The 21,731-nt window shown below is 39.7% G+C and overlaps 1 protein-coding gene across 2 annotated transcripts in view; it reads right to left on the bottom strand.

Annotated features, from left to right (window-relative positions):
* Positions 1–767: 767 nt before the first annotated feature.
* Ccar1 (cell division cycle and apoptosis regulator 1) overlaps positions 768–21,731 on the bottom strand; it is a 48,029-nt gene continuing 27,065 nt past the window's right edge. For both annotated transcript variants that reach the window (XM_048338902.1, XM_048338903.1), the window contains exons 15-25: positions 20,863–20,946; positions 17,904–18,089; positions 15,715–15,906; positions 9,520–9,759; positions 8,602–8,713; positions 7,428–7,510; positions 6,606–6,752; positions 3,826–3,946; positions 3,383–3,568; positions 2,004–2,209; positions 768–1,132 (exon numbers count right to left, since the gene is read on the bottom strand). In XM_048338902.1, coding sequence (XP_048194859.1) covers positions 1,073–1,132; positions 2,004–2,209; positions 3,383–3,568; positions 3,826–3,946; positions 6,606–6,752; positions 7,428–7,510; positions 8,602–8,713; positions 9,520–9,759; positions 15,715–15,906; positions 17,904–18,089; positions 20,863–20,946 — 1,617 coding nt within the window. In that variant the 3' untranslated portion in view covers positions 768–1,072. The remainder of the gene's footprint in view (positions 1,133–2,003; positions 2,210–3,382; positions 3,569–3,825; positions 3,947–6,605; positions 6,753–7,427; positions 7,511–8,601; positions 8,714–9,519; positions 9,760–15,714; positions 15,907–17,903; positions 18,090–20,862; positions 20,947–21,731) is intronic.

Here is a 21,731-nt window from a genome sequence, read left to right as displayed (position 1 = left end):
GAATACAAGGCATTTCTTTCCTTTTAAATTCAACACACATCTACTGAAATTCTGAAGATAAAAAAAAAAAACGAAGACTTAAGGCAGCATACTGACATCTACAGGTTTGTTAATGAACTGTACATTTGATGTACCTTAATTTCTTGAAGAAAAAAATCTTGTTAAATGAAAAGCAAATGTTCTACTCTAGGAAGGTTGAATAATTAATTGAATGCAGTACTATTAGCATTAGGCTATTGATTTTTATTTAAGTCCTAGCAAATAGAATCACACTAGCTGTCTATTGCTTTCTTAGTGTTTCATATACTGCCACCTTTCATATGAATTGATTTTTTAATACATGCTTTTATAAACTAATAGGTGATATTTTGGGGATGGAGAATAAAAATATTTCTTGTTGAAAAACTTGCAGAAATTAAGCAGTATGCTATTTTATGATTTGTGCTGAAAAAAACTTAAATATTGACTGAAAAATTAAGAAGCTAATAACAGCTAGGCACCTGTGGCCATACCTGTGATCCTAGCTACTTAGGAGGTTGAGTGAGGTTTGAAGCCAGGTTGGGCAGGGTAGTAACCAGCAAAAAGCTGACAGTAGAGCTGTGGCTCCAGTGGTAAAATGCTAGCCTTGAGCAAAAAAAAAATAGTTCAAGCACAGTGCCCAAGCCCTGAGTACAAGCAAGTCCCAGGACCAGCACAAAAACTAAAACAAAACAAAATGCTAACAGTAATTCTATAAATAAAATATTCCAGACATTTCAATAAAAGACGTTTGGTAATTAAATACTGTCAATTAAATTGATGAACTTTATTGAGCGTAAAACTATAACAAAGTTCATCCTAAAACATTTTGCAATGCAAAATTATTACACTCAAGGAGTGTTTAATAATTTGAATGCTAGAAATTACAAGCAATTTTCAAAAGCAGACTCACATTCATAAAACTTTATACATCATTTGAACTAACAGATATTTATACTACTAAAATCAAACATGCATCACCTTCAAACATTCTTGTATCATGATTTTATATGTACATTATTTAACACCATTCCACATCACAACACAAATCTTATCATACACTTGCACCATTCTCCTTGGATTTTTGATCTTTGTCTTCATTCTTTACATTATCCTGTAAAACAATAGGATAAAGAGAAAGTACATTCGATTAGATTCTCTTGTTAAAGAGAATTATTGAAGCCATCTTATTAGAGTGGTATTGTTATATTTTCATTGATAAATATTAGTGAATTAATTTAATAGTTTGGTGCCAAAAGTTTCCTCAATTCTGTGTTTAAAACTGGTTCTAAAAAAGAAATATAACTTTTTTTTTCATTTGTGGTTCTGGGGATTCAATCCAGGAACAATCCAGTACAAGCACATGCTTAATTCTTCCACTGACTGAGCTACTACAACCTCAGCCCAAAATAAGCCTCAAGAGGCACATATGTTTAAATTATGCAGAATGCTACCAAAGTTTTAGGGAACATAGTCTTTTAGAAATTACTTTTGACAAGATTCAGGGAAGATGGAATGCTGTCATTATCATTGTTTACTTCTAGGAAAACTACAAAGAGCATAGTAATATTAAAATACACTAAAAATATAGGAAAACAAATTTTTAAATTTAAATAAAAGACAAGAATGTCACCTGATCTATGTAAAGGTATCCCATTATACATCACCTCTAAAACAACAATTAAAAAAATAACAACAACAAAAAAGATAAAAATAAGCAGGGTGCTGATGGCTCACACCTGTCATCCTAGCTACTCAGGAGGTTTGAACCATGAGGACTCATGGTTCAAAGCCAGCAGAAAAAGGAAAGTCATCTCCAATTAATCACCAGAAAACTGGAAGTGGAGCTGTGGCTCAAAAAGTGGCAGAGTGCTAGTCTTGAGCAACAAGAGCTCAGGGACAGTACCCAGGCCCTGTGTTCAAGCCCCACAACTGGCAAAAAACAAAAAAACCCACAAAAATGTTCAAAGCATAAAATTTCTAACCTTCTTGAGAACAGTATGTATTTCATCCATTACTGTAGATAGGTTTCTGATTGTCTTGTTCAGCTGATTTTCAAATTGCAAATTTGTGTTTTCTGAAACCTTTAAATTTTCTTGTAATTGACTAAGGTCCTTTTTAACCTCCTTGAGTTCACCAGAGAGGCTTTTATTAGAAATCTCCAAATTTAATATGGTTTTTTCATCTTCATCTGTTAAAAAAAGAAATCAAAAGCATAATTTTAACCTCTAAATTTCCAAAAGTATATACAATTCTCTAAAATGGCCATGAGTGCCAATTTCATTAGTTATAAAAGCATAGTACAGGGCTGGGAATGTGGCTTAGCAATAGAGTGCTTGCATAGCATGAATGAAGCCCTAGGTTTGATTACTGAACACCACAGAAACAGAAAAAGCCAGAAGTGGTGCTGTGGCTCAAGTGGTAAAGCGCTATCCTTGAGCAAAAAGAAGCCAGGGATAGTGGATAGTGCTCAGGCCCCGAGTTCAAGCCCCAGAACTGGCAAAAAAAAAAAAAACAACCCCACAACTAAACATAGTACAATACTCATTCTAGTAAAATTAAGTTTTAAGTAGCATTATTTCTTTTTTGCTTTAGCTTTTTAGTGTGGTACTGAACACAGGGCTTTGTACTTGATAGGAAGGCACTGTCACTTGAACCATGTCCTAACCCAAAGTTTCACTTTAGGAGAACATTGAGTGAAAACAGAATCTGGTAAAACCTAAGTAGCAGAACAGTTTTAAAAGAAGCAACAGGACAGGGAGTAGTGTGGTTCACACCTGTAATTCTAGGCCAGTCCAGCCCAGGTATACCAGTTTTTGAAATGTCATCTCTATACCAGTTTTTGAAATGTCATCTCTATCAATTGCTGGGTGCAGTGGCATGTACCTTTCATTCCCAGTTACATGGGGAAGCACAAGTAAGAGGGATCAAAGCCTAGCACTAACATAAAGCAAGAACTTACATTAAAAAAAAAAAAGCAAACACAAAAGTATACTTGAGAATGCACACAAATAGTTAAGATTCTTACAAAATAAGAAATTTTTTTTTTTTGGGGGGCCAGTCCTGGGGCTTGGACTCAGAGCCTGAGCACTGTCCCTGGTTTCTTCTTGCTCAAGGCTAGCACTCTGCCACTTGAGCCACAGCGCCACTTCTGGCCATTTTCTGTACATGTGGTGCTGGGGAACCGAACCCAGGGCCTCATGTATACGAGGCAAGCACTCTTGCCACTAGGCCATATCCCCAGCCCCAAAATAAGAAAATTTTACAAATATAAAAAGGTAAATGTCTAGCTTAGATAAAATATATGTGTAAAATATCTCAAAATGGGTTTAAAAGTACTAATATGAACAATGCTGTCTCTCACCTGTTTTTTCTTCTAGTAGCTGTAGCTTCTGTTCTACTTCAGCTCTTACTTTTTCACTCTTTTCCAATTTTTGCAAGAGGCTTCCTACATCTACCATCGCACCATTGTACACAATGAGTCCTACATTTTCTTCGATATCCTTCAGTTCCTGTTTTACTGTTGGGGTTGGAAGTAACAACCTGTTTCCTATAATATAAAAGATGATGTATTTTAGTACGGGTATGTAATAAGGATAATATATTTAGCAGGACATATTCTTTCAATTTTACTACTTATTATTTATTTATTAGGAAATATATTATTTGAAAGGAAGACACATGGAAGGTTGAGGCACGAAGAGCTAAAGATCAAGGATAGCCTTGCAACAAAGTAAATCTACTTCTTAAAGAACAAGACAACACAGCAAAATAAAAGAAACATAAAAGATCTTAATATACTCAAACCTAGCATATCCTCTTGCAGTGATTCAGACTCTTCATGGCTTTCTTCATCTTTTGAGGTATCTGTTAATTTCCGATAAAAGCAAGATTCACGGAGGACAACTTTATTAAGAAGCTTCTTTACCTATTATATAAGCAAGTTAAAAATAAATTAATAGGATAAAAAGTTTTGTTTTGTTTTGCCAGTCCCAAGGTTGAACTCTACCACTTGAGCTGCAGCTCCATTTCGGTTTATATGATACTGAGGAATCCAATCCAGTGCTTCGTGCACGCTAGGCAAGCACTCTACCACAAAGCCACATTCCCAGCCCAATATGACTATTTTTTGTGTTGGTGTTGGGAATTGAAACTGGACTTTAGCATACTAGACAATGTTTTACAGGCTGTAACATTTCCAGCCTCAAAACACAACCTTTGATTCTCCTAAAACAACTGTGCTTTGATTTCTACAAATGATGAATGTCTATAGAAACTGTTTTCTTGGATAGTAATTTCTTTGGAAATCAAATTACGGAAATTATGATTTTTAATATTTTCATTATAATTGGAGACTCAAGTTTATCCTTAAAAAATGTTTATTTCTTAAAGAATCTCACATCAACAAAAATACCAACATATAAAAAAAGTAGAAGGGGCGGGAAATATGGCCTAGTGGCAAGAGTGCTTGCCTCGTATACATGAAGCCCTGGGTTTGATTCCCCAGCACCACATATACAGAAAACGGCCAGAAGTGGCGCTGTGGCTCAAGTGGCAGAGTGCTAGCCTTAAGCAAGAAGAAGTCAGGGACAGTGCTCAGGCCCTGAGTCCAAGCCCCAGGACTGGCCAAAAAAAAAAAAAAAAAAAAAAATTAGTAAAGTAAAAAATAAAAGCAACTCAGCCTTATATATAAATTGTTAATAAAGTTGTAGGTACAGTGGGCAAATGTAGTCATATTTAACATACATTATGTAAAAAATGAAATATGTAACTTGAAGGTAGGAACGAGAGGGGGAAATAGGAAGGAAGGAAGGAATGACCAAGAAGCAACCTGATTAATGAACTATAACCCCTTTGTACAACTTAATAATAAAAAACTGGAGGGCCAGACTTAAAAAATTACAAAAGATGTAGGTACATTTTTGTTTTTTTTTTTTTTTTGGCCAGTCCTGGGCCTTGGACTCAGGGCCTGAGCACTGTCCCTGGCTTCTTCCCGCTCAAGGCTAGCACTCTGCCACTTGAGGCACAGCGCCGCTTCTGGCCGTTTTCTGTATATGTGGTGCTGGGGAATCGAACCTAGGGCCTCGTGTATCCGAGGCAGGCACTCTTGCCACTAGGCTATATCCCCAGCCCCTAGGTACATTTTTGTAACCCCAGTACTCAGAAGACTAAGGCAGGAAGACCATGACTTCACACTAGCATGGATTACATTAAATTGCAGGTTCCATTCTTCCCTCTCAAAAAAAAAACAAAACAGGGGCTAGGAATAATATGGCCTAGTGGCAAGGGTGCTTGCCTCTTATACATGAAGCACTAGGTTTGATTCCAAAGCACCACATATATAGAAAATGGCCAGAAGTGGCGCTGTGGCTCAAGTTGGCAGAGTGCTACCCTTGAGCAAAAAGAAGCCAGGGACAGTGCTCAGGCCCTGAGTTCAAGCCCCAGGACTGGCCAAAAAAAAAAAAAAAAAAAAAAAAAAAAAAAAAGATGAAAAGACACTAGTCTAAGTAGAACCAGAACCAGACAAAGAGTAAAAGGGCTTTCTTTCTTTCTTTTTCTTTCTTTTTTTTTTTTTTTTTTAAGGTTTTCTACTTTAGCTACTTGAGAGTTATAGTTCAGCCTGGGCAAAAAGCTCATAAGATCCAATCACAATTAAAAAAAAAAAAAACAAAAAACTGGCACATGCCAGGTGCCTTAGCCAGAGAGGCAATATAAATAGGAGGACTGGACAAAAAGTAAGACTCTAATTTAAAAATAATAAAATGATGAGGCCAGGCACCAGTGGCTCACACCTACAATCCCACCTACTCAAGAAGTGGAGATATGTGGGTCACTGTCCAAAGTCAGCCAGGAAAGAAAAGTCCATTACTGGAGCTGGGAATATGGCCTAGTGGCAAGAGTGCTCGCCTTGTATACATGAAGCACTGGGTTCGATTCCCCAGCACCACATATATAGAAAACAGCCAGAAGTGGTTCTGTGGCAGAGTGCTAGCCTTGAGCAAAAAGAAGCCAGGGACAGTGCTCAGGCCTTGAGTCTAAGGCCCAGGACTGGCAAAAAAAAAAAGGAGAATGTAAGGTTTTGAGTTCAAGCCCCAATATCAGTACAAGAAAAAGAAAGTATTGGGAAATGGTTCCAAGTGCAGAGTACACATACAGACCTTGATTTCAAACTTAAATACTATAGGTAAGAAGAACAAAGAAAGATGTGAAAAAAAATCTATATTACATATATTTATTCTCCTTTTGAAAAGGTAAAGTCTTAACATTAGGCATGAGTGAAAAAGAGAAAGCATGCGGCCCTGAGTTTAAGCACCAGTATTGGCAGGGGAAAAAAAGTTACCGACTACACCACTGGTATTTCTGGACTTTTATAGTCCCCCCCCCGCCCCCCCCCCCCCCAGAGCTGAGGACCGAACTCGGGGCCTTGTGCTCACCAGGCAGGAGCTCGTCCACTGAGCTAAATCCAGCCCCACCACTGGTATTTCTGTGGTACGGCACTTGTGTGGCATAAATTAGTCCCTAGTGTTTAAGTTTATAAAGAAAACTTACCAAAAAAGGATTTCATTTTAAATTTGTAGGATAATTACCTGAGCTCGAGAAAGATGTAGTCCAAGAGTATACAGTATTTCTTCTAAATCCTTTTCAAGTAGGTAACCACAATGGCTTTGGTCAAAGTAAACAAAGGCCATTAATAGATCTCTGTTAATTGTGACCATCTGAGTCTTTTCTTTTTCCTATAGAAAATGCAGAAGTAGATGGTGTATTATACAATTTATTACTAGTAAAAAGTGTGAGACTATATCCAGATAATAGCACTAAAGTTAAACCTTTTTTTTTAGTGGTGCCTGTACTGGGTCTTGATCTCTGGGCCTCAAGCTCTTCCATGGCACGCTACCACTTGAGTCACATCTTCAGTCCTGCTTTTTGATGGTTAAATGGAGATAAGAGACACTTAAGACTTTTCTGCCTGGGCTGGCTTTGAACATCAACCCTCAGATTTCAGCCTCCCGAATAACTAGATTTATTGGCATAAGCTCTTGGTACACACTGATAGTACTTGTCTTAAAAAGCAATTTGCCACAACCTGTTGCTGGTGTCTCACGCCTGTAATCCCAGCTAGTTAGTAGGCTGAGAGGATATTGTGGTTCAAAGCCATCCCAGGCAGGAAAATCCATGAAACTCTTATTTTAATTAACCACCAAAAAGCTGGGAATGGACTTGTGGCTCAAAATCCATGAAACTCTTATTTTAATTAACCACTGAAAAGCTGGGAATGGACCTATGGCTCACACAGGCTTAAGCAAAAAAGCTCAGGGCCAGGGCCAAGGTCAGGGTCTGAGTTCAAGCCCTAGAACTGGCATAAAAATAATAAACGAATAAAATAAAAGAATATGACATTCAAAAACTACCTTATCTTTAGATGGCCTCTCCTTGCAATATCTGTTGATATCTCTTTTGTCATCTCTTTTGTTTATTTCCTCTTCATCCCGATCTGTAAAACAAATATAACAGCAGTCAGAAACTTAGTACTAATCAGTATCATGAAAACATACTTTCCACAAAACAAATGATACCCCACTTCAACTCCTGCCTCAGCCTCCCTAGTTCTGTGATTAAAATCATGCACCACAACGCCTGGGTAAGAATGGATTTTGAAAATCAATCTAACCCAATCATTCCTAGAAAAGACAAAACATTAGTTTCAAAGACTCAAATAGGTTAAAATTAAAATAAAAAGAAAGAGAGAGAGAAAGAGGAAGGAAGGAAGGAAGGAAGGAAGGAAGGAAGGAAGGAAGGAAGGAAGGAAGGAAGGAAGGAAGGAAGGAAGGAAGGAAGGGATAGGTGGGTGGGTAAGCACCAGTGCCTCACACCTATAACCCTATTCAGGTGGGCTAAAATCTAAGGTTCACAGTTTGAAGACAGCCTGGGCAAAAAGGCACCCATTTCAATGACACAGTCACCAAAGAAATGGTTTTTTCAAGTTAATCAAGACAGTATATACACCTGTTGTAGATAAAGGTTTTTGAGCTAGGCATCAGTGGCTACTCAGGATGAGATCTGAGGATCGCAGTTTAAAGCTAGCTTGGGCAGAAAGTCCCTGTGAGACCCCTATCTTCAATTAACTACACAAAACTGGAAGTGGCAGCTGGGAATGTACTTAGTGGTAGAGTGCTTGCCTAGCATGCATGAAACCCCAGTACCACATAAACTGACAAAGCCAGAAGTGGCGCTGTGGCTAAAGTGGTAGAGTGCTACCATTGAGCAAAAAGCAGCTCTGGGACAGTACCCAGGCCCTGGGTTCAAGCCCCACAACTCACAACAAAAAGAAAAAAGAATTTTGAGTTTTAAGTGAACTTGGGCCACATAACAATACCGTGTCTCCAGAGGAAAGGGGGAGGTGGAGGTGGGAGAAGGTGGTGATGAGGCAGGCCAGGCCTGTAATCCCAGATGAGAGGCTGAGGCAACTCTAAATTTAAAGCCGGCCCGGGCTAGAGTGAGACACTGTCTTAAAAATAGAACATAGTAAAACTTTTTTTTTTTCTTTTCAATTCTACGAAGGAATTTAGTAAAACTGAAACATACCATCTTCTTCATCCTCAGCTTCTTCTGCTTCCATTGGATCATATTCATCTTGATTATTATCTTCTTCTGTTTCATCATCATCTTTAGAATCATCTTTTCTTTTATCTTCTTTCTACATTTATGATTTGAAATTAATAAAGATATCAAACCAAATGAAAGCAGAAACCATTTAAGAATATTCAATTTATTTGAAGAATTTCAAATCATAAATTTATCATAATACTAGTACATTTAAAAAAGGAATAAACTATCATGAAATTAGCTATAGATATTAATATAGGGATGGTTGAAAGACATAACTTCTTAAAATCTTTGTTTACCCTTTACATTTCTACTAAAATAATAGGGGAAAAAATAAAAACACTTTCTTACAATCTGTAAGGACTACAATCAAAAACTTCCAGCTAGGCTCTGGTGGCTCACAACTGTAATCCTAGCTACTCAGGAGGTTGAAATCCAGAAGATTGTGGTTTGTTTTGTTTTTGGGTGGTTTTTTTTGCCAGTCCTGGGGCTTGAACTCAGGGCCTGAGCACTGTCCTTGGCTTCTTTTTGCTCAAGGCTAGCACTCTACTACTTGAGCCACAGTACCACTTCCAGCTTTTTCTATATATGTGGTGCAGAGGAATCGAACCTAGGGCTTTATGTATACGAGGTGAGCACTTTACCATTAGGCCATATTTCCAGCCCTGGAAGATTGTGGTTTGAAGCCAGCCCAGGCCAGAAAGTCTGAGATTCTTATCTCCAATAAACTACTCAGAAAAAGCCAGAAATGGCTCAAGTGGTTGAGTGTTAGCCTTGAGCAAAAGAAGCTCTCAGGAACAGCGCCCTATGACCTGAGTTTAAGCCCCAGGATCAGCACAAAAACAAATTAAAAAAACCTTCTGAAATACATTGCAAATGCTAAAAACAATTACAGACCTTCCTTTCATCTCTGTCTTCTTTTTTGTCTTTATCATCACCTGATTTTCTCCTTTTGGGCTTTGGCTCATCATTTTCATCATCTCTCTCTTCTTTTTTATCTTTTCTCTCATCTTTTTTGCTTTTCTTATCTTTTTCTTTTTTGTCCTCTTTTTCAGGAAGAGAGAGTAATGACTTGTATATTCTGACACCAAAATCCCTTTGAAGCATTTCATTGAAAAGTTCTGCAAACAATGAAACCTATAAAAAGATACAAACATTATCTCAACCAAATTTAATACAAATACTGAATAAACCCAGCAGTTAATAAATTATCAAATAAAAACTTGATCATATCTGGCAATTATCATGTACACTTGTTTTTTTAAAGTCATTGATGTTAAACAGACTCAAATCTTCAGAAGAATTTTTTGGTAAAGTCTATGTTCACTTGCAATACAGGCAGTCTAGTCTCAAATTTTTCCTGCCTTAGTTCTATTCCTAGTGTACAAGGCTCAAAAGAATGTTTCAAAAACATAAGTATTTATAGTGAAAATTTACCCTGATACAGAAAACTTGGAATTAGAAAAAGTGAGATTACTACAACCAGTACAAATGCACAAATGCTGGCTAACTATCATGGCCAATGCTTGCAATCACAACTGGGGTGGAGGTAGATGAGGGACAAGGTAGAAAGATCGCCACTTTGAGATGCTACCTCAAAAGAAGTAACAATTATTTTAAGTAGGTATGGGAGGGCCCATGCCTATAATCATAACTAATTAGAACACTGAGATCAGAGGACCTAAGCAGGAAGCCAGACAAAACAAACATGTTAGACCATTATCTTAAATTAACCAGTAAAAAAAAAGTGGAGGCATGGTTCAAGAGTTCAAACACCAGTAACAGGTGTATCTCGGGAATTAAAAATAAAATAAAATAGCATGAGTCCTCATGGCAAATATACTCTATTCACTCAAATATTTAATAAAATGCCTACTAATTACCAGAGATTGTTCTAGGCACTGGGGAAACAACAATTAAGAAAATTAATTTGAAAAAAAAAACCTAACAAATCTAGTAGAGAGAAGGAAACATTAATATTCAATTATAGAAAATAGTAGTCACAGACAGGGAATATGGCCTAGTGGTAGAGTGCTTCCCTTGCATACATGAAGCCCTAGGTTCGATTCCTCAGCACCACATATATAAAAAAGGCCAGAAGTGGCGCTGTGGCTCAAGTGGCAGAGTGCTAGCCTTGAGCAAAAAGAAGCCAGGGACAGTGCTCAGGCCCTGAGTTCAAGCCCTCAACCTTTGCAAAACAAAACAAAACAAAAACCTGGAAGTAGGGCTGGGAATGTGGCTTAGTGGTAGAATGCTTGACTAGCATGCATGAAGCCCTGGGTTCGATTTCTCAGCACTACATAAACAGAAAAGGCCAGAAGTGATGCTGTGTCTCAACTGGTAGCAAAATGAAGCCAAGAATAGTATTCGAGCCCTGAGTTCAAGCCCCAAGACTGGCAAAAAAAAAAAAAAGGAAAAAAAGAAAAGAGTAGTCGCACAGTAGTCTCTCATCAGGTGAGATCTAAAAACTCTAAGAAGGCAGCAAAATATTTTAGGTAAAAAAAATTTAAATCGAGCTGGGGATATGGCCTAGTGGCAAGAGTGCTTGCCTCGTATACTTGAAGCCCTAGGTTTGATTCCCCAGCACCACATATACAGAAAATGGCCAGAAGTGGCACTGTGACTCAAGTGGCAGAGTGCTAGCCTTGAGCAAAGAGAAGGCAGGGACAGTGCTCAGGCCCTGAGTCCAAGGCCCAGGACTGGCCAAAATAAATAAATCAATCAATCAATCCTGGGGCTGGGAATGTGGCCTAGTGGTAGAGTGCTTGCCCAGCATGCATGGGTTCGATTCCTCAGCACCACATATATAGAAAAAGTCAGAAGTGGCACTGTGGCTCAAGTGGTAGAGTGCCAGCCTTGAGCAAAAAGAGGCCAGGGATAGTGCTCAGGCCCTGAGTTCAAGCCCCAGGACTGGCAAAAAAAAAAAATCTACAAAACTGCTGGGTGTCAGTGGCTCACATCTGTAATCCTACCTACTCAGGAGGCTGGGATATGAGAATCATGGTTCAAAGCCAGCCCGAGCAGGGGAGTCTATGAGACTCCTATCTCCAATTAACCCCCAGAAAACTGGAAGTGGTGTTGTGGTTCTAAGTGGTAGAGCACTACCTTTGAGCAAGAAAGCTCAAGGACAGTACCCAGGCCCTGCATTTATACCCCATAATCGACAAAAACCAAACTACAAACTTGATTGAAATAACTGATCACAGTTCTAAGATGTGTAATCTATGGTAAAACTCATGGATCAGACTACTTTACTGATTATAAGGAATAATAATACATTGCATGGTGGCAGATAATTGCTACTTTGGAAGGCAAAGGCAGGAGGATCTTGATTTTCAGGCCAGTCTGGGCTACCTAGTGAGAATCTAAGTCAAAAGCCCAAGATGTAGCTAAGTGCTTATGGATCACACCTGCAATTCTAGCTAATCAGGAGACTGAGTCCTCCAGATTCCAGGTTTGAAAGCAGCCCAGATATAAAAGTCCATGAGAGGACTGGGAATATGGCCTAGTGGCAAGAGTGCTTGCCTTGTATACATGAAGCCCTAGGTTCAATTCCTCAGTACCACATAAACAGAAAAAGCCAAAAGTGGCATTGTGGCTCAAGTGGTAGAATGCTAGCCTTGAGCAAAAGAAGCTCAGGGGCAGTGCCCAGACCCTGAGTTCAAGCTCCATGACTAGCACAAAATAATAATAATAACAATAATAAAATTAAACAACAAGCCAGGTGTTAGTGGCTCGCCTATACTCCTAGCTACTCAGCAGTCCGAGATCTGGGGATCAGGGTTCAAAGCCAGCCAGGGCAGGAAAGTCTGTGAGATTCTTATCTCTAATTAAGCACCCAAAAAGCTAGAAGTGGAGTTGTGACTCAAGTGGTAGATCACTAGTCTTAAATTTATTTGTCTGTTTATTTATTTATTTATTTTTGCCAGTCCTGGGACTTGGACTCAGGGTCTGAGCACTGTCCCTGGCTTCTTTTTGCTCAAGGCTAGCACTCTACCACTTGAGCCACAGCGCCACTTCTGGCCGTTTCCCTCTCTATATGTGTGGTGCCGAGGAATTGAACCCAGGGCTTCATGTATACGAGGCAAGCACTTTTACCACTAGGTCATATTCCCAGCCCCACTCATCTTAATTTAAAAAAAAAAAAGGCTCAGGGATAGTACACTGGCCCTGAATTCAGGCTTCAGCATCAGCACAAAAGAAAAGTAAACAAATAGACAAATAAAAACCAAAAACAATATAAGCTAATAAAAAATTAGAGGCTGGGAATGTGGCTTAGTGGTAGAGTGCTTGCCTAGCATACATGAATGCTTGGATTTGATTCCTCTGTACCACACAAACAGAAAATGCTGGAAATGGCGCTGTGGCTCAAGTGGTGGAATACTAGCCCCGAGGAAAAAGCTCAGGGACAGTGTCCAGGCCCGAGTTTCAGACCCCAGGCCTGGCAAAACAAACAAACAAAAAATAAAATAAAAAGTTAGGCAACTATGTTTTTTGTTTTGTACTAAACTCAGGCTTCATGTTTGGTGCTGGCAAGGTTAACTGAGTCATACACTCCCCCCACTTTTGGCTTTTTGCTAGTTAATTGTCAGTAAGAATCTGGAGAAATTTTCTACCTGGGCTGGCTTTAAAACATGATCATCAGACCTTAGGCTTCCTGAATAGCTAGGTATAGACAGGAGCCACCAGGGCCAGGCTTATTCTGTAACTCTTGACATGCTAATAAAAGAACATATTTCCCAAGAAACAGCCTTAGAGGCTGGGGATATAGCCTAGTGGCAAGAGTGCCTGCCTCGGATATATAAGGCCCTAGGTTCGATTCCCCAGCACCACATATACAGAAAACGGCCAGAAGTGGCGCTGTGGCTCAAGTGGCAGAGTGCTAGCCTTGAGCAAAAAGAAGCCAGGGACAGTGCTCAGGCCCTGAGTCCAAGGCCCAGGACTGGCCAAAAAAAAAAAAGAAACAGCCTTAGAAGGAAGAAGAGCTATGGCTCAAAGTGGTAAAGCGCTAGCCTTGAGCCAAAAGAGCTCAGAGACAGTAACCAGGCCCTGACTTCAAGCACCAAGACTGACTAAAATAGACAAAGAAAAAAGAAAAAGCCTTGAGAAAAAAAAAAAAAGAATAGAACCTAAACCTGGATTAAGAATTTAGGGGCTGGAAATGTGGCTTAGTGGTAGAGTGCTTGCCTAGCATGCATCAAAGCCCTAGGTTTGATTCCTTAGTACCACATTAACACAAAAAGCCAGAAGTGGTGCTGTAGCTCAAGTGGTAGAGAGCCAGAAGTGGCACTGTAGCTCAAGTGGCAAGAGTGCTAGCTCTGAGCAAAACAAGCTCAGGGACAGTGCCCAGGCCCTGAGATCAAGCCCCAGGACTGGCAAAAAAAAAAAAAAAAAGAAAATCTAAACTTGGATAACCACTCTAGACAATGGTCCAGAGGGTTCTCAAAAAACTAAATATGCTCTGTACATCACCTTTGTAATAACAATAAAAAGTATTAAAGAAATAAAATAGGCCACAAGGGGAGGGGGAGAACTAAACTAAACATAGGCTCATCCCTACGACCCAGCCATACCACTCACTCTTGGCATCTACCCAGAACACCACAAGCCAGGATACCATATTCTGTTCATTGCTGCCACTATCCATATTTACTGCTGCACTATTCACAATAGCAAAGTCATGAAAATAGCCCAGATGACCTACAACAGATTAGTGGATCAAAAATGTAATACCTATATAGTCATTATAAAGAATATTATTATGTCATCTGCAGGGAAATGGACAGACCTAAAACAAATCATGTTAAGTGAGGTGAGCCAAACTCAGAGAGGCCAACAGCTCATGTTTTCTCACATGTGAAAGCTAGATCTAAAATACACTGGTACATCATAAATTATACAGGATTCTAGACATGCATACACAGTGAGATCAGGATACTCTAGGGAGGAACACAAAGGCACAATGCCTCTGTGCCTCTAATCATATAAAATAATACTGAAATTAACTCCAGGAAAAGAAAGTTGTGGAAAGAAGTTGTTTTAAGAAAAATAATTTAGGACTGGGAATATGGCTTAGTGGTAGAGTGCTCACCTCGTATACAAGAAGCCCTGGGTTCGATTCCTCAGCACCACATAAACAGAAAAAGCTGTAAATGGTGCTGATGCTCAAGTGGTAGAGTGCTAGCCTTGAGCAAAAAGAAGCCAGGGACAGTGCTCAGGCCCTGAGTCCAAGCCCCAGGATTGGCAAATAAGTAAATAAAAAAGAAAGAAAGAAAGAGAGAGAGAGAGAGAGAAAGAAAGAAAGAAAGGACAAACAAAGGAAGAAAGAACAAACAAAGGAAGAAAGAACGAACAAAGAAAGAAAGAGAATTTAGATCCAACAGCATGTTGGTGACTCACTCCCTGTAATCCTAGATCTAGAGGATCATGGGAAAAGTTCACTAGACTCTTATCTCCGAACAAATAGCAAAAAGCCATAGTAGAGGCATGGATCAAATGGTAGAATGCCAACCTAGCAAGTTTGAAGTTCTGAGTTCAAACCACAGTGCCACATCACACACCCTCTAGTTATTTACTGAAACAGACAGGACAGCCATATATACGATTGAAATTGGGGCTGGGAATATGGCCTAGTGGCAAGAGTGCTTGCCTCCTATACAAGAAGCCCTGGGTTCGATTCCCCAGCACCACATATACAGAAAATGGCCAGAAGTGGTATTGCCACTCTAGAGGTAGAGTGCTAGCCTTGAGCAAAGAGAAGCCAGGGACAGTGCTCTGGCCCAGAGCCCAAGGCCCAGGACTGGCCAAAAAAAAAAAAAGATTGAAATTAATAAAGGTGAATTTATAGGATACTTAAGGACAAACTACTCATTTTTTTTCCCCAGTAAGAACAACAAAAACAAAACAATGGGGAAGATACTGATCAACATGCACATGCACTGACATGTTCAATTAAAATCCCTACAACCATTTAAAGACAATAAAAAGATGATAAAATAATATTTAAAAAACAGATGTAGATGTAAGATATATTGTTAACCAACTGCAATTGTGGCCATTACTTAGGACACTAAGTTAAACTTAAAACATTACCTCAAATGAATGTTCTTTGTTATCCTCTAATCTATAGTCCAATAGGACACTCAAAGACATGATGCTACAATCAAACTTGCCACTTTTTGCAGCCCAATTTGGATGAACAATAATGGCTGGCTCATCTGGTAAAATGTATCTTCTTTCTCGACGCTGACGTTCCATTTCCTCTTGACGTTTTCTTTCTTCCTCCTAGATGTTTGAAATTTTAAGTCATGATTTAATCTCCATGTATCACACATATGTACACAAAACATGTATATCATATTAAGGAAAAAAGCAAAATCCTCATGACCTTTTAAGGTAATTATGTCTAGCATATAGGATTGAAAAAGGCAAAAAGACCAACCTTCCTAAAGGTAGTAGCTTTTATGACTCCTAATTCTTATACTTTCAGTCGTAAGAAACTGTCTATCAAAGAAGAAAAAAATTTCTTACCTATACCGAAATTACATATAAATTAAGATAATTCTGAGAAAATGGAGTTGTTCTATACAGTCTTTGGATCCTCCTGAATTCCACACCTAAAGTAATATAGATATCCAAACCAAAAACCATGGTGAGGGGCTGGGGATATGGCCTAGTGGCAAGAGAGCTTGCCTTGTATACATGAGGCCCTGGGTTCGATTCCCCAGCACCACATATACAGAAAACGGCCAGAAGTGGCGCTGTGGCTCAAGTGGCAGAGTGCTAGCCTTGAGCAAAAAGAAGCCAGAGACGGTGCTCAGGCCCTGAGTCCAAGCCCAGGACTGGCAAGCAAATAAATAAATAACCCATGATAGAGAACACCTCACTCATGCGGTTTATGATTAAAAATTGCCTAGGATTCTTTTCAGATCCAAAGCCTACTTGTGCTGAAAACATTCACTCGAGGCTGGGAATATGGCCGAGTGGTAAAATGCTTGCCTTGTACACATGAAGCCCTGGGTTCGATTCCTCAGCACCACAAAAAAAAAAAAACAAAAAAAACTGGAAGTGGTGCTGTGGCTCAAGTGGTAGAATGCTAGCCTTGAGCAAAAGGAAGCCAGGGACAGTGCCTCAGGCCCCGAGTTCAAGCCCCAGGCCTGGCAATAAACAAAAAATTTACTCTTAGGGGCTGGGAATATGCCTAGTGGCAAGAGTGCTTGCCTCATATACATGAAGCCCTGGGTTCGATTCCCCAGCACCACATATACAGAAAACAGCCAGAAGTGGCGCTATGGCTTAAGTGGCAGTGTGCTAGTCTTGCACACAAAAAATGCCAGGGACAATGCTCAGGCCCTGAGTCCAGGACTGGCCAAAAAATAAAAAAATAAAAAAATTTACTCTTATTTAATCTGGCAGATGTCTGCTTGGTGACTAGGATGGAAAACAAAACAAAACAAGCAGTCTCTGTCTTTATATATATTGTGTATGCTCCTGTTGCTGCCTCAACATTTGGGTCAGACTATTCAGCTTAAGGCTGGTGGCATAACTCAAGTAGTACAGCACTTGGGATAGCATGCATAAACTAGTATGCACACGGCCCTGGATTAAATCAGCAAGACCACAAAAAAGAGATGAAGCATAAAAGGGCTTGAATAGTCTAGAGTTTAAAGAAGCAAGAGTCACCTCTTGAGTTTAACTGGCAAGGTGGCACATGTTGTGATCCCCAGCTACTTGGGAGGCTTGCCTGGTTTGAGAACAGCCCTGACAAAGTTAGCTGGAAATCCTACCAGAAAAGCAAACTTAAAATAATAATAATAATAATAGTAATAATAATAATAATAATAGTGGCTCATGCCTGTAATCTTAGCTACTCAGGAGACTGAGATCTGAGGATCACAGTTCGAAGCCAGCCAGGGCAGGATAGTCTGCAAGACTCTTATCTCCAATTAACCACCAAAAAACCTGGAAGTAGAACTGTGGCTCAAGGGGTACTATGCTTGAGCAAAAGAAGCTCAGGGACAGCACCCAGGCCCTGAGTTTAAGCCCCAGGACCAGCCAAAATCACTAGAGGTATAAGTCAAAGTACCTCTGTTCTTACCTAGCAAATACGAGATCCTGAGTTCAAGCCTAATAGTACCACCACAGAAGAAGTCTTATTTTACTATATATAAACTATACCTCACTATAACTATACACACAAATACAACTTTAAGTTACATGTATGACTTGAGAACCCCATAAAGACCAACACACTATAGTATACTTAAATGTTGATTACATACCTCTTTATCATCTTCAGATTTCCTATCATCCTCTTCCTCTTCCTCCTTTTCAGATTTTTCTAACTCCTTCTGTTCTTCTTTTTGTTCTTCTACTTTCAGTTGTTTTGTCAGTCGAGCTATTAACTGGGACTTTAATCCTTTGGAACTAAGAGCTCGACTTTCTAATTCTTTTCGGAGATCATTTACCTAATTATATGCAGTGTGAAAACACAAAAAAGGAAAATGGGATATCTCCAAATTGTAATTATCTTCTGCCTAATGTATTTTATTTTGTGTGCTGGTACTGGGACTTAAACGAAGGCCTGGGCACTATCGCTGAGCTTTTTCACTCAAGACTGGTGCTCTATCCCTTGAGCCACTGGTCCACTTCTGGCTTTTTGGTGGTTAACTTAAGAGTCTCATGGATGGGCTGGGAATATGGCCTAGTGGCAAGAGTGCTTGCCTCCCATACATGAAGCTCTGGGTTCAATTCCCCAGCACCACATATACAGAAAATGGCCAGAAATGGCGCTGTGGCTCAAGTGGCACAGTGCTAGCCTTGAGCAAAAAGAAGCCAGGGACAGTGCTCAGGCCCTGAATCCAAGCCCCAGGACTGGGAAAAAAAAAAAAAAAAAAGTCTCATGGAGCTGGACGCTAGTGGAGCACACTTGTAATCCTAGCCACTCAGGAGGCTGAGATATGAGGATCACAGTTCAAAGCCAGCCTGGGCAGTTAAGTCCTTGAAATTCAACTCCAACTAAACCACAAAAAAAGGTGTTGTGGCTCAAGTGGTAGAATTCTAGCCTTGAGCAAAAGGGGCTCAGGGACACTGGCCAGGGCCAACAAAAAGAACAACAACAACAAAAAGAAGTCTATGGACTTTCCTTGCCAGGCTAGCTAGCATTCTACCTGATCCTCAGATCTCAGCCAAAAAGCCTGAAGAGAAGCTGTGGCTCAAGTTATATAGTGCCAGGCTTGAATACAAAAGCTAAGGGATAGGCCCTAAGTTCAAGCCCTACAATCAGCATAAAAAAGACTCAAAGGACAATTGAAGAATCCAAAACTGTAAACAAAAGTCAACTTTTGTATGCTAAGTAACAAAATGTAAAAGAAAATAATATTCACCTACAGACTCAGATCTAGTAGTCACATATAGGCAAAGAGAGACAAAAGTACAAAAAACAACTGGTCCAGATACATTGGAAAGTAAAACTAGTGCAGGTTAAAAAAAGTTTTTAAGCCAGGAGCTGGTGGCTGAAATTTGTAGTCCTAGCTACTCAGGAGGCTGAGGTGTGAGGATCATGGGTCTAAGCCAGCCTGGGCAGAAAAATGTGAGACTCTTAGCTCCACAAAAAAACCTAGAAGTGGAGCTATGGCTAAGTAGTTAAAAGTACTAGCCTTAAGCAAAAGAAGCTCAAGGACAGCACCCAGGTCCTGAGTTCAAGCCCCAAGACAAGCACACAAAAAAAAAGATTTCTGGGGGTTGGGATATGGCCTAGTGGCAAGAGTGCCTGCCTCATATACATGAGGCCCTGGGTTCGATTCCCCAGCACCACATATATAGAAAATGGCCAGAAGTGGCGCTGTGGCTCAAGTGGCAGAGTGCTAGCCTTGAGCAAAAAGAAGCCAGGGACAGTGCTCAGGTCCTGAGTCCAAGTCCCAGGACTGGTCAAAAAAAAAAAAAAAAAGTTTCTAAGGCTGGGAATATGGCCTAGTGGCAAGAGTGCTTGCCTCCTACACATGAAGCTCTCGGTTCGATTCCCCAGCACCACATATATGGAAAACAGCCAGAGGGGGCGCTGTGGCTCAGGTGGCAGAGTGCTAGCCTTGAGCAAAAAGAAGCCAGGGATGGTGCTCAGGCCCTGAATCCAAGGCCCAGGACTGGCCAAAAAAAAAAAAAAAGCTTCTAAAATGTTCTTAAAAATTTTAACTCAGGGCTGGGAATATGGCCTAGTGGCAAGAGCGCTTGCCTCATATACATGAAGCCCTGGGTTCGATTCCCCAGTACCACATATATAGAAAATGGCCAGAAGTGGCGCTGTGGCTCAAGTGGCAGAGTGCTAGCCTTGAGCAAAAAGAAGCCAGGGACAGTGCTCAGGCCCTAAGTCCAAGGCCCAGGACTGGCAAAAAAATAAATAAATAAAATAAAATAAAATAAAATTTTTAACTCGTTTACATACATGCCTTCATTTTGTTTTAAATTTAAACATCGTTTATCCTTTATTTTATAAATACATTTTTTTCATTGATCCCCTAGAGTTTAAGTTACTTTTAGGCACAAAAAATCCTGCCTTCTTAGTTCCCAAACCAAAAATCAGTATTATTAATAACATAGGCATGTGTATATTGCAGGATTCCCAGATAATGGCTGAACTGATATATAAAGTTACCTTTCAACTTACACATACATTCATATATGCATAAATATAATAGTGTAATAGTTATATAAAGTTGGCAGACTTCATCTTGAAAATTTCCTTGTTGAAAAAAAATGTCCTAAACCCAGGCAGGTTCAAAGCCGGTCAGGACATACAAATCTGGGAGACTATTATTTCCCATTATCAGCAGATAACCACAAGTGAAGAAGGCATGGCTCAAGTAGTAGGACCTGTAAAGAATCAAAAAGCTGGGGCTGGGACTATGGCCTAGTGGCAAGAGTGCTTGCCTCATATACATGAAGTCCTAGGTTAGATTCCTCAGCACCACATATATAGAAAAGGCCAGAAGTGGCACTGTGGCTCAAGTTGGCAGAGTGCTAGACTTGAGCAAAAAGAAGCCAGGGACAGTGCTCAGGCCCTCAGTTCAGCCCCAGGACTGGCAAAAAAAAAGGAATCAAAAAGCTGAGAGCAAAATGCTGAGTTCAAGCCTTGGTACTGAGGCACACATGCGTGTGCATAAACATACAGCCCACAGTCTCATTAACATTGTCTAATCCTATCAGATATTTTAAAATGAAATTTACAATTTTTTTCCAAGATACCTTCATTGTCTTTGGATCAAGTTTAGACCAATGGGTAGGAGTGGAAATTTCTTTAGCTTCACCGTCATCCTTCTCTTCTTCATCCTAACATACAAAGTTAAGAACACAATTACTATTCTGAAACTTTAAAATATAAGTCATTTATTTTTAAAAGTCTGTTGCTGATCTGTGCAAGGTCACAAATGTTTCAGATTGTCTTCTCCTAAAGTTATTATTTAGGCAAGTCCACGTACATACATTCTACCACTTTTAACTGATCACAAAGACACTCATCAGCCAATCAAAGCCAGATCTGTGAAACACAAAAGGGTGATAAATTACAACACAAAGGATATCAGGGATGCACAAACACTGCCGGTCTCCACTAACCACACAGTGTGTGATTTTGCCCCAATTTTCAAGCCACCCAAAGATTGATTTAGTGAGACCTTTGAAATATACCAAAGACGTTGCCACATAGCCTGAAATTTCAAATCTCTCAGACTTGTGGTTGTCCAATTTCAAATATCCATGACTAGAACTGATGACCGTGAAAGAGAAAATTTTTTAAATTTTAGAAAATGGCAAAATGTTTAAAATGGCTTAATACTGAATCTTGCTCAACAACTGGTCCCAGATTCCAGCAACTAGACCTATGGTAGAAACAAAATTCTGTGCAACTTAAGCACAACTTATTTTCTTTTGAGGTCTCAGCACTCTTAATGTTAGCATAATAGACAGAATTTTTCAGAGAAAAGAATATACTACTACTGAAAGCTGGATTACCAGTCGTTGTTACCAGTTATGTTCCTCCATGTGTGTTTGTTATGTAGTGTGTGATGTGCATTTGTGCCTGTGTTCCTGTGCCTGTGAGAAGCGGAAATAGAAAA

This window comes from Perognathus longimembris, chromosome 2 (assembly GCF_023159225.1).
Source record: "Perognathus longimembris pacificus isolate PPM17 chromosome 2, ASM2315922v1, whole genome shotgun sequence".
Classification (NCBI taxonomy): domain Eukaryota; kingdom Metazoa; phylum Chordata; class Mammalia; order Rodentia; family Heteromyidae; genus Perognathus; species Perognathus longimembris.
Note: the sequence above shows the minus strand (reverse complement) of the source record. Positions and strands in the feature narration are given on the sequence as shown.